General features: G+C 35.5%; 1 protein-coding gene across 1 annotated transcript in view; it reads right to left on the bottom strand.

Moving 5' to 3' along the window:
- Window positions 1-13,676, bottom strand: part of LOC149787554 (uncharacterized) — a 29,139-nt gene that overhangs the window by 13,053 nt on the left and 2,410 nt on the right. Inside the window, exons 2-3 of the mRNA XM_089973699.1 lie at window positions 8,583-9,664; window positions 1,502-1,614 (exon numbers count right to left, since the gene is read on the bottom strand). Of these exons, the coding sequence (XP_089829825.1) occupies window positions 1,502-1,614; window positions 8,583-9,664 (1,195 nt within the window). The remainder of the gene's footprint in view (window positions 1-1,501; window positions 1,615-8,582; window positions 9,665-13,676) is intronic.

The following is a 13,676-nucleotide window of genomic DNA, read 5'->3' as shown; positions in this document are numbered from 1 at the left end:
TTGACATGAACTAAGCTACTTATCAACTGTCCTTTAATATTCCTCTAAAACATCCTGAACAACACAATAATAATTAATCAAATCAAAAAATCGAAACAACTACTCAAGTATTGCTGCTGAAATCATTTACTGGTTAATTTATCCTTTATTCTTTTTATCTCACATCTGCTAATGGTCACCTGATTGTTTTTTTTTAAAAAAGCTTGAAAGTCCTTATGGACCACCTCTGATCCCTCTGTCACATATAAAACCTAGTAAAACATGCATTTGGCCTTTACTTTCCAGATTATAACAGCAAGGTAATGAATTAACAACTGGTATGTGTACATATTAGCCCTTGTTATCTGATTGCACTGGTAGAACATTTCTGGTCCTCAACAGACTGATTCCCTCTGGTTTCTCTAACGCTGGGATAGAATGCACATATATACTGAATTTTGGAATTAAAATAAAAATGATTTTTAGTTTTCAAAAGTGGTAGGGCAGATTTCCACTATAAAACAGTATGTGCCTAGATGGCCTTTAAAATGGTATCTTTTTCAATAGATAGGAAAAGGATTTATCTTCTCCTAAATTGCAATTATAACACTGGTTTTGTCTTTAACCTGCTGTCAGATGAGATAAAGCTACAGTGTTGATGAAATTTGACTGCACTGCTACATGACTATCCAAATATTTGTAATCCACATGTCCATATAACATGTTAGCCTTAGTCATTTAGCAGACAGTTGCTATTTTTAAATCTTTGCAGCGGCTATTCTTAGATCTCTGCTGTATCTTGGATTGTGCCTAATTTTAGATTATTATCTTTCAGGTACAAGAGAACCAAGCTGACAAACTGCAATACTTGACTGTTAGTTTACCATCACACGACTTATAAAAAAAGGCAGTGCAGCCTCAACCCTTAATATGAAATATGATAATAATTAGACCTACTGGTCCAGGCTGTAGGATGTGAACTTTAGGTACAATATGCAATTTACCCCCATTGTATATGATGTAAAACCCTGTTTATCCTACCACCTATAGAACTGCATGTATGTTCATGGGGAATCAAACAAATGCAGATCAAAAGGCATTCCAATTAAGTCATAATTGATTCCTTCTGCTAACAAAAGTCAAAGATAACTCAATACATTAACCTTGAGTCAATTATGTCCACCTAAGCATCACAATTGTGACCTGTCAGCTCTGCTCAATTCACACTGATTTTGTTTAGGTGCAATATTATTGGATGAAGAAATAGTAGTCTAGAGCAAATACTGATCACTGGTGCAATCAATCAACTTTTCATGAACAGCACTAATTTAAGTAGGAAATCATCCCATAGGCAAATCAAGGGAAATTAAAACTGACTCTACAGCCTAAATCAACATGCATCATAAAAACACAGATTGAATCAGAAATGAGTAAAATTCAAATTTCAAGTCTCAAAACCCTAGGGTATGTTGTCTCTTGAGAACCTCGACTACATGGTATAATGTATGATCTGTCCATATACCTCTCTTCTACAAGCATCTTTTAGATCTTTCAGTCTTGCTGGGTCAAGATCTCCATATATGAACTGCAGCATTTTCAGTGTTTGACTCTCCGTTTTCCTGGATGCCTTAGAATCTGAAACATGTTAAAACAGAAGTCAAATTAACAGTTCCAAAGTACTGAAAAGAGTTTGGTAAAAATACAAACTATGTCTTAAGTACAAAACTTGGCAACAGAATCATTAACAGTCACTGTTGCTGGTACAGTGTGACCCCACTATAACACAGTAGTTGGGAGAAATAGAACCCAACCGCATTATAGACTGAACCGTGCTGTAAGAAACCAGGTCAATTAGCTGAAGAAAATGTACCTAAAAAAATGTGTGGGGGGTGTAGGTAATAAATGTGGGCAGCAAAATATGTGCTTCATCGGCACAGTTCCATCTTAAATTGATGCATATTAACTGAGAAATACACCTGTAATGAAAATAGAGAAGACATCATAATAGTTTACTTGATTTAGAGAACCATGAATTGGTACATATACGTGAATCCTGCAGGGATCGTCCTGGGCTTCGCCAATGTCGCAAATTGCGATTTTTTTTCCTTATTGGCGACAAAAATATCCCATCTGGCGATTTTTTTGGCGACATACTTTTTGGTTATTTAATTTGTACATACAATCATGGATTTGGACTGGATAAATTAAAAGGCAGAACGAAAGGAAGCCACAAACTTGACTAAGCAATGCATTGGAATCAATCTGTTACACAAACGATCCTTTGTTCTTATTGACAACCCCATCTTTACAGTGCATTGTTACATCATAATCTGCTTATGCTGACATCTGGGCTGAGGACTGTATGCTGCGATACAGTCAATCATGCTACCGCACTATACCTACAACTGACCGACTTCTGAAGACGCGAATAGAACAGATACAATTAATTGTATGGCTAATCCTTCTGTTTTTTTTTATACATATACCAATACAATAGTTTTGCTGAACCTTCATAGAAAACTGATAACCTTTGAAGTACCGACTACTGTGTATAAATACAAAGCAAATGGAAAAAATCTCAATCACAATTACATCTGTCGCCAGTGCAGCATTTTACTCATTGATCTTTTCCTTTTGCCATCAGTCCTGTGTTACGGCTGCAGAAATTTAAACTCCGCAACAAGAAATAGCAAAAAAAACAAAACAAAAAAAAACAGTTTTGCTTAATTAATAATAATTATTTATTTCTCAAAATACAGGAGTGAAAGAATCCCTAAATTGGGTGTGAATTTATGCTTATATATACGGTCCAGTATTGCCAGGTTTTGACTTGTGTACGTTTCATTCGTGGGAATGGAGATCCTATTTTTCTTGTCGAGAAAATTTATACAGCATTCAGTGATCATTCTTGGGAGTTAGGAAGCAATTCGCTACAAGCTTTGTGAAGCTAGCCATGGGGGTGGGGGGGGGGGGCTGCTGAGAGACTACTAGTGTCACCTGTCAGCACTGTAGACTGTGAACGTGGATCCCGTATGATGAACCTCATAAAAACTGACATCAGAAATAAGCTCTGCATCTCATCTCTCGAGAATTTAATGAGAATCAGCATGTACAGATGTGAAAAATTAGACTTTGAAACTGCATTCAACAAGTGGGCAGCCCTAAAATCGCGACGGATCTTCATGTAACACTTTGTAACATTTTGTTAATGCTTAAAGTATTAACTAACCCATCTTTTGTAATTTTCATTGCCTGTTACATTAATAGACTAAATTAACACTTGGAAAAATGTACACTACTTGTTTTGGCGACACTTTTTGAAAATTGGCAACAAAATATTGAGGTTGGCGATTTTTTTTGCGACAGCTTTTTAAACGCCAGGACCATCCCTGATCCTGTTTATATATAAATGTCTAATGTATAGCATAAATAGAGTATGAACACTGTGTACTCACCTGCGAACCTCATCATATATATTAAATCCACAATACAAGTGATTCCACTGAAAATATGCACATACACAGCTTTAAAATATTCGTTAATTTTGTAACAGGTCATACTGGTCTAAATTCAGTGGAAAAACATGGCACAATCACGTAATGAATGATGAAGCACATTTACTTATCAGTATGTTCCAAGTCGGTAAAAGTTTGTTTGTGTTTTAAGCCGCCGCTAGAAGCGTTTGTAAGCATAAACTTTTTCCCTACAAAAATGAAACTTCCACAGCACAGTTAACGTGTTCCAGTCATGTTGGAAAATGCAAAAATCCATCAGATTCCATCAGTTTTATTTAAGTTTGGTACTGACTTCCTTTGAAGAAAAGTTCTTTGCTGTTATTGAAAGATTGTAGAAGAGTGCATGCGCTATTGAAGTCACCGCTAAAGGACAGTTTTGGAGAACCAAACAAATGTAAATTTCTTATTGTGGTGGCAACATCAAATAATTGTATTGCATGATTGAGACTAGTACTTTTTCCATTTGCTGAGTACGTTTTCATAACAGTCGGTGCTTCAAAGGTAATCTGTTTCCTTGGAAATTTCAGCAAACTATTTTATCTGGGTACATTTTTAAAAAGGTATTGGCCGTGCCTATTGAATAAACCAGTAAGATGTATTTTTTTTTTTACATTTGTGGTAGCAGCGTGATGCTGCATTCCACAAATGCGTCTGAAAATTAACAAAGGGTCAACGGATGATAGAGACACAGGTGTTTTGATAACAGGGATTATTACAGAAAATGTGAGTATTCTGAAGGATTTAATTCTGACTGAAAAGAAGAGGAATTTTAATTACCTTCTACATATAAATGGCAGTCTTTGTTAATATATTAATTACTAGCGAGGGGCCGAAAATCCAATGAAAGATAGATTACGAGACAATGCCTCGTCCGGTTGATATCTGATAACAGAAATGTCAACAACAAAAAAGCGGATATTTCACAACATACAGAACTCCTGCTAGATCTCAAGAGAAGCGGATTATGATATAACAATGCACTGTTTAGATGGTTTGTCAATGTGGACAAACAATTTGTTTATGTAACAATAGATAAATTTCAGTGCATTTTATATCCAGTTTGCAGCTTCCTTTCATGTGGCCTCTGAATTTCTGCACTTCAAACCAATGGCTGTATATAAAAGTTTAAACAGCCAACAATGTTGCCAATAAATAAAAAAGCCACATGGTATGTTTCGCAAGTTTGAGACATTGGCGAAGACCTACACGATCCAAGAATAAACTTTTTGGTTTTTTTTCTCTTGTACTTTTATGCAGAAAAAAACTTTTCGTGTATTAGAAAAATACATATCAAATTTCAGGAGCCAAGCCATGTTCGTCTTGTATTAGTCATATGCGATCTCTTCCCCAAAATGAGAACAAACTTTTTACGGGTTTTTTTGGTACTTTTTATGAAAAAATTCTTTTGTGCACAAGAAAAATACATGTACCGTATTTTCCGGCGTATAAGTCAATACTTTTTGACTTGAAAGTTCGGTCTTCATCTTATACTCCGAATCGACTTATATATGGATTGTGTCATTGAAATTGCATTGACTTATATATGGATTACAGTATCCGGTATGCTATTGACATTGCTCTATAATCGGCATAATCAAAAACAGGTCACATAGAAGTACAAATTCATGTTAAATTACTATGTCAATAAATTGTCATAAACTAATATGACTGCGTTTATATTTGTAAGTTTTGTCATTATTTATTTTGCATTCTGCGTGTTTTTTCTTATTTCTCAAACATAAAATAAAAGAAAACAATTTACCGTACCGGTAAAAACTTCACTGGGCCGCATAGCACACTTACGGTCTATACTCTATAGTGTACTGTACTAATTCAAAGCATATTGTTTGTTCCTAAAAAAAAAGATATGAAATAACTGGTCCATTAATATTTGATTTTCCAGTATAATGTTGGACACACGTGAGCAATTACCGGCATAGCTTTTTAATTGATCCAATTGATCCTACAAAGGGATGTAATCCATATTAACTCGAGCATTCTATGATTATTTATAAAATAATGTAGATCATGCATTCTACTGAATCCCCCAAATCATATGTTTCTAATTGTATTTGACAAAGTTTCTCAAATAAATTAGGTTTAAACTACACTAAAATCAGATATATAGATGGACTACCAGTACTCATAGATCATCAGTGATCCATGATTTTTAGTTTCGCAATTCAGTTTAAAGCAAATTGTAATGTCAACACTTCACCTATATTCATTCTTAACCAGCTGACGATTCGGTGTCTCTCTTTGATTATACCGGTTGTTGATAAATTGGTCTTTGGTTTCCAACAACAATCAAAGCCAGTTGCCGCAATTGTTTAGACCTTGATATTGGCTTTAGCTACCGATACTAGTTACCATATTGCCGGTACCCCATTGTTCTTTATCATTAATCCACATCAATTACGCTACCCGTTTTTAATATCAATGGGATTAAGTACAACAGGAAATGATGCCCAATCCCTTCTCTACATGTAAATATTGAATTTAGCCATGGGCATTGTTTTCATTGCTATAGTACGGGCACATTTTAATAAGTTCGGTATATTTTGATCAATCTTTTCATAGAATGCACAGCCACGTGGCATCAGAATTAAAACAAATATGGTTTAAACTAAACTAAAATCAGATATATTGTGAGCACGCGCGTGCTTGTGTGTGTGCGCACGAGAGAGAGAGTGAGAGATGAAAAAAATTGTCCATGTACAAGATCGTTATTTATTCAGGGCGGTTTTTATTTGTAGCTTTTGCAAAGAGAAAAAAGACGGTATTTTGAGTTACCTGACAATTGTGATAATCCTCATGTATTACGAGCCTACTATATTCCATTATCAATAAACACCTCTAAATCAACAATTCACTCTTGTTTTAATTACGATGTACATTGTCACAACAACCACATGGCTATGCAGTGTTATTTACACGGTAATTAAACATGCTGAGCGCTTTGGCTATAATTGAAACCAGATTGAGGGCAAGAATCGACAGAATAGGTCAAATCAGCGAGGCTGCCAGTAGGGAAATGAGGCTTTTTTTAGGGAAATGAAAATCTGTCAACATTTTATTTAAGTCATTGTCCATACAAAATTTGTTATAAGGACAAGAGATCATACCCATTACTTTGTATTCGAACTCGCCGATAAAGATAATAGTGGGGTATAGCATTGAATAGATTAGTAATAAAATGTTAATTATATCCAAGTCCAAACAGAACAAACACTTAAAAAATAGTATATATATATATATATATATATATATATATACACACGAATCGATTTAACGGAGTCCATGACTTTCAAACTTACGATAGAAAATGACAAGTTTGTATAAGTTACATTCGTAACTACAGGTAATAAAATGAACTACAACATGGATGTGCTTTCAATTATAATAAGACAAACATGGACTGTTTATTCAGATGTGTCAATTGATAACAAAATATAGCAGTTCAGAAGTAAAATCACAAACATGTTAGCATCGGTAATGCAATTTCACGATTGCCGGTAATATGGAATATCATACAACGATACCATCAATATTCATGCAACCGGAAGTTACTACCGGCAGTATAAAATACAAAGCCAAGTTATTGACCTGGTCTCGTCTTATACTCTGAATCGACTTATATATCGACGAAGGATGGAAAATTTACAAAATTGGTCAATTCGACTTATACGCCGGAAAATACCGTATATGAAATTTAGGGACCCACTTCACGAACGTGTTATTACAGAGTGTTCTATAGCGGGGTCACACTGTATTATTATTTACATTTTCATCGACAATTAATTTTAGCAAAATGACTATAAATAAAAATGCAGATTACTTTCTTCTCGTTTCATCTGTTTGTATTTATCAATAAAACTTTTCCCCCAAAACTGAAATCTGTATCCTCTGGAATGTAAAAAAAACCCCAAACATTATAATAAAAGTTTTTTGAAACAGACAGGGTTTCTAATATGCCAAAACCTGGGTATATTTACTCACGAATTTCAATTTTCATTACTGAGTGCTCACCTTTACTGATCACTCACATCCAGCTTCTATTGGTCTGAGTTTAGGTCTTGGTTCAATCAACCTGAATAAGTGAGAAAGCTCGCCAGTAGCTTCCTGTAGGTTGATGATACTTCTCCGAGTCTTCCACCACCAAATATACTGGCTGCCATGTTAAAGCACATCATGTGCTGATAAATGGCTCAAAACTCCACAAAACCCCAAATCTATTTTCTCTAACATAAACTGCATAGTATTTGGCCTTATATAAAACTGCCGATGTGGATGAAAGTCAATGCAAATAAAATATGATAGAGAAAACTTCAACCTAAAACCAAAAGCAATTACAAATCTAACACGTTTATTTATAAAGGGAAATGAAGAAATAATGTCACAATGACCCTGGATTCATACTTTCACTTTGTGTCAGAGACCTAAGTTTGATAGATACAATGTCATATACACTCATTTTATAAGTCGAGACCAACTGAAAACTGCATAGACCCAGATCTGTCATTGCATAATATGCTAGCCAATCTGGGCAAGTTTAGTTTGTTAGGAGTAATCAATAAGATAAACAACACAGACCCTGATATGAAGACACATCATGCTATGGTAGATCAGGATGTTTCTTGTTCGCAGTTTCAGTTGACTTGGGAGTAAAGATGGTAAAAAAAACAATAAACAGTCTGGCTATTATTACTGAGAACCTCATGAAGATAGAAATGTTACCAAGGTCAATGTTTTATCCATTTGTGCTGGTTTTTATGAATTTTCCATTAAAATTAAGCAAGTGTGCAAATACTGTGCCTGCCAATACGCAGTGTACATAAAGATACCTGTAGCATTCATATTTACAAAACTTATCATATAAGTGCTTGACTTCTACATCAAATGCCATGATCTAGAGCTTACTAAGTGAGTTTTTATAATTGAGGAATAAGATTATCTAGTTATCAAAAGGGATGTTTGGAGAACTATGATTGCAAATGTTTTACAATGGTGGGCATTCAGTTTTACTCTTTTTCACCTCTACTATGTTCCTACTAGATCCATTTTGTAATTTTCTAAATTCATGTATACCTTTTTTCTTTTTGTTGATCAATGTATGTAGTGTTCCAATTAACCACATAAAGAACTCAGCAGCATCCTGTTGGACCTGACGTTCTGTAGGTGGTGCCACTAGAATGGCATTCAGCAATGACACAGCCTGTCTAAAGGCATCAGGTTCAATGACATTTTGAGAAAGGCCTGATTTCTGTAAGCAATTACTGCAGATTTCTAAAAGGCTTGTAAATAATGCTGATTCTGCAACACTGCACTCAAAATCCTCTATTGTCTCTCTTTCTAGTTTCTCAAACAGGTGAGGGCTCCTGGCTAAACACTGAACAACACAGTTCAAAAAGCACAAGTTCTGTCCTTCATTTCTGATTCCAGCTGGTTTGTTTCTTTGATTCTTGAACAAACCTATAGCTGACATAAAGCGAGACCTCAAAGTCTTACTTGTATGCAGGCTAGTTGTTGAATCAGTCTGCACTGGTCGAAGAGGCCTTCTTTTGAGGTTATTGTGATTGGACCATGTATCATAAACAGATGTAGCTGCATTTGGCACACCAACAACATGGGCTGGATGAGATGCATATGCATCAACTGAATCTGATACTTTGGGAATCTGCTGATAATATGGATCTGGTTGTTTATTTTCTCCACGCAGGGGATTTCTGAGTCTTAACCTAGCCCCTCTAAGCCATGCAGAGCCTGTGTTGATATCATTTTCACTATCAATGATAGAGCTAACTGTCTTTGGTGGCTGTTGCGATTGCTGAGCAAAGGGAGAGAACTGGTACAGTCTCTGCTGGATGGATGATGGTTTCCCTTGCTGACTGGACATCTGCATTGCTGCTGCCATTTGTTTTTGCTGCTGTTCCTGCTGCCGTATTATCAGCATACTTTCCTGATGCTGCTGGTACTCCTCCCATCTTGTCTTGACCATTGTCCACCAATAAGAAAAGTCCACTCGACCACAAAATACAGTATAAGCTAGTGTTAAACTTGTCAATAACAGAAGGAAGTATGGAGTGTGATCACAGATATACACAAGAAGAGACACTGCTGCAAGTACTAATGACTCATACAGCCATATTGTCCTCTTTTCAGCTTGATTCCTGAAAAATATGATACAAATATAAAATGCCTTACAAATTTGACAGTGTTTTTTATATTGCTGATAATTATTTCAATGCTGAATAATTAAAAACAAACCTTATTACTCAAGTGTACTTGAATGCCATTCAAAAAAAAGATCCATACTTGATATAAAAATGGAGATATAAAAATGCAAATATTCAGTGCCATTGTAGCTGATTCTTACTTGTAATGATTATATGAATTAGTTTTCTTATATCAGCCCTTGTCACACAATTCTCAGTTAAAAACACTCCATAAGAAGACAAAGAGAATTTTTGATTAATGTTTATGTCAATCAACAAATACAAATGACTTACCAAGATAATTCATTAACTTGTCTACTTCTCGATTAATGAAATAAAGTACTGACAAGAATGTGATTTTTCACATGACCACACAAATTTATATCTCTGATAAATGCTTAGTACAAATATTTTACTAAGCACATCAAGTACTGGGCTAAACTGGATGCACAAATTAATTTTGGGAATTTTGTAAAATACTTTTTTGTACCCTTAGGGGAATGTGCTAGGGTTGGAAATGAAAAATAGGGATGTTACTGATCAAATAAATCTGAATATTTTATTTTATTTTAGCACACTGCTATTTTTAAGGAAAGTAAACAGCTTTCAAATGAAGAATATATAAATTATCTTTCTGTTTGTTTAAAAAAGTAATGATCCAGCCAGTCATAACAATGTAAATGTCATTTAGACTGAGGGACTGCTATAGTTGCATAAGTCATAAGAATCATAATATGGAGAAGAAAAAAAAATGAAAGCCACATAGTGTATGTCATGTCTTTTCACAGGTATAAAGAGGTCTTTGACTGCCAATGATTGATTACCAGCTTACCAAAGTATCATTTTCAAAATTGTGTTAAACAATTTAAATAACAGCATGATGTGACAGTATTCAAATAACATTTTATGTTCAAAATTACTATTATTTAAACAGATAGGACTTTAATTATTAATTATGTACATGTAATGATTTCTTGTTTCTCTGATTCATACATTTTATGTTCAAAATTACTATTATTTAAACAGATAGGACTTTAATTATTAATTATGTACATGTAATGATTTCTTGTTTCTCTGATTCATACATTTTATTATTATGTTTCAGGATACCAGCCTAGTTCAACATTTTAACATAAGATATGAAACAGAAAGTAATGAAGCAATGTATATATATATATATATATATATATTAATAATGAGGACTTTGTATAGCGCCTAATCTTTAGAAGCTCTAAGCGCTTTACAACAATAGACAACACCTATAAGATAAAAAACATATAATGCTATGATTACAAAAACAAACACCATGAAATTAGAAAACGTAAAAAAACATGCTGAGAATATTTAAGGTAGGAAACATTATTAAGTCTTTAAGTTTATTCTTGCAGTCGAAATAAGTGAGTTTTGAGAGCCCTCTTGAATGTGATCACTGTCTTTGTGTCTAAGTTCAGTGGGCAATTCATTCCACGTTGATGGGCCCTGGTATGTAAAAGAACACTGTCCATATGACTTTGTTTTCATAGTGAGAATAATGAGTATATGATTGTCATCAGAAGAGCATTAAGTATCTTGCTGGTGTGTACAAATTGGTGAGGTCGGATAGGTATGTTGGACTAGAGTCCAACAGTGAAATGTATCACAGATAACAATCTTGTGTTTGATTCTGGATTGAATGGATAGCCAGTGTAGGGTACAGAGCAGCGGGGAGGTGTGCTCTGATTGTGGTACTCTAAGTATGATCCAAGCAGCTGTGTTTTGAACTTTTTGAATTTTCTGGAGCAGATATTGAGATGAACCAGACAGAATTGAGTTACAATAGTCCAGTCTTGAAAGTACTAATGAACACACAAGTGTTTTAGTGGCATCAGCTGAAAGATATTTTTGAATTGAGCTGATGCATCTCAGCTCAAGATGTGCAGCCTTGCATATGTTCATGACATGTTCGTGCAATGTGAGTACTGTCCAGACTGACACCTAGGTTTTGTACTGATTGTGTGAATTTAATGTTGGTGTTGCTGATATTTATTGTTTGAGGTAAAGGATGTGAATGAGAAAGTCTTTGTGTTGTGATCAGAATGGCTTCAATTTTATCATCATTCATCTGCATCTTGTTAAATGTCATCCATGATTTTAGATCAGAAATGCACCTCTCTACACTTTGCATGGTAGCATCAACTACAGCTGGGTGGCTACACTTGTATATTTGGGTGTCATCAGTATACAATTGGTGAGACAAAGGATGATCTATGAAACTTGAGAGCGGCTGAGTGTATAGAATGAAGAGAACAGGTGCAAGAACAGACCCCTGTGGAACACCACAACATAGATCAACTGGGCTGAAGTGTATTCCATTTGCAGATACAATTTGTGTCCTGTTGACCAAGTAGGACTTGAACCACAGTAAGGCTGTATCATGAATGCCAAATACATGCTAGAGACATTGAAGTAATATATCATGGTCTATTGTGTTAAATGCTGCAGACAAATCAAAGAGGGTGAGGACTGTAATCTTTCTGCTATCCAACGCAGAGAGAATGTCATTAACTACTTTTAGAAGAGTAGTTTCAGTACTGTGGCAAGGGCGATATGCAGATTGTACATTACTGAAAAGACTGTTTGAATTTAGATGAGATACAAGCTGGGATAGAACAACCTTTTCTAAGATTTTTAAAATGAATGGGAGATTAGAAACTGGGTGGTAGTTCTTTAAATTATTATGGTCTAGTGTTGGTTTCTTCAGCAGAGGCTTTACAATGGCAGTTTTGAAAAATGATGGGAATTCCCCGGATGAGAGAGAGGTATTAATAACATCAGTTAGTGAAGGCAATACTGGATCTAAGCACTCAAGCAGCAGTGATGTTGGAATTGGATCAAGTTCACATGACTTTGATGCACTCTTCATCGGGATTGTACGTACGAAATCCATAGAGACAGGTTCAAATGCTGCTAATGGTTGCCGCTCAAATTCTGTATCCCAACAGTATGGTGACGAGTCAATTAAAATGGTAGTGTCAAGCTTATCTCTAATGGTTTGTACTTTGTCATGGAAGAAATTTGCAAACATGTCCAGAAGGTCGACTGGAGAGAAGGTAGTTGGAAGTGGTGTTGATTTGTTCCTTGACATTAGCTTGTTAGTAATCTCGAAGAGCTCTTTGCAGCTGGAACTTTCCATGATCTTAGTATTATAGTGGGCTGATTTCACTGCATGGACTATATTTGTGACAGTCTTCTTCGCGGCTTCATAGATTTGCTTATGAATAGTGAGTTCTGGTGGAAAGCCAGAGCCTCTCAGCTTTACGGCAGTCTCTTTTAGCAGTGTAAAGCTGGTCCCTAACACTTCTGAATTGATACTCTGCACTTGGTAGCCGGGGCATGTTTGTCAAGTAATGAACGCACGCAGTTATCGAGTTGTTCTGCTGTAGGAGGTAAGCAAGTTGTAAGGTTAGCTTGGATGTCGTGCATTAGTTTACTTCTATTTATCATACGGAGGTTTCTCTTAGTAGCAGATAAAGGTGGAGGGTTAGGGACTGATACGTCAAGATGGCATATAATGCAGAGGTGATCTGATGCAAGGTCATGGGATACCAGAGAGGACCGTAGAAATGTTATCATCAGGTCTATGAAAAATCCAGTCTAAAATGTGACCATGTTTATGGGTGGGTTGGTTAACTGACTGTTTGAGGTTGAAAACATTAATGGAATCTATGAGTTTTTATGTATTTGAGTTTCCGGGACAGTCGAAGTGAAAGCTGAAGAAGAATCAGGTTGCCACCTATCGAATTGCAATAGTCCAGGAGATTCGGAAACTGCTCCAAATAGAGCGAGTCAACCAGCTTGTTTTTTCTACTAGGAGGAGGGCGGTATAGGCATAAAAATGGACTGACCTTTGCTCCAGTGTGAGTGGTTTGGACTAGTTCAAACGATGTGGTCAAAATTGAATGTTGTGGTGTGGTTAAGACGTTTTATC

This window comes from Sinohyriopsis cumingii, chromosome 11 (genome assembly GCF_028554795.1).
Source record: "Sinohyriopsis cumingii isolate HCF-2022 chromosome 11, ASM2855479v2, whole genome shotgun sequence".
NCBI classification, from domain to species: Eukaryota; Metazoa; Mollusca; class Bivalvia; order Unionida; family Unionidae; genus Sinohyriopsis; species Sinohyriopsis cumingii.
This window is presented reverse-complemented; position numbering and strand designations above follow the sequence as displayed.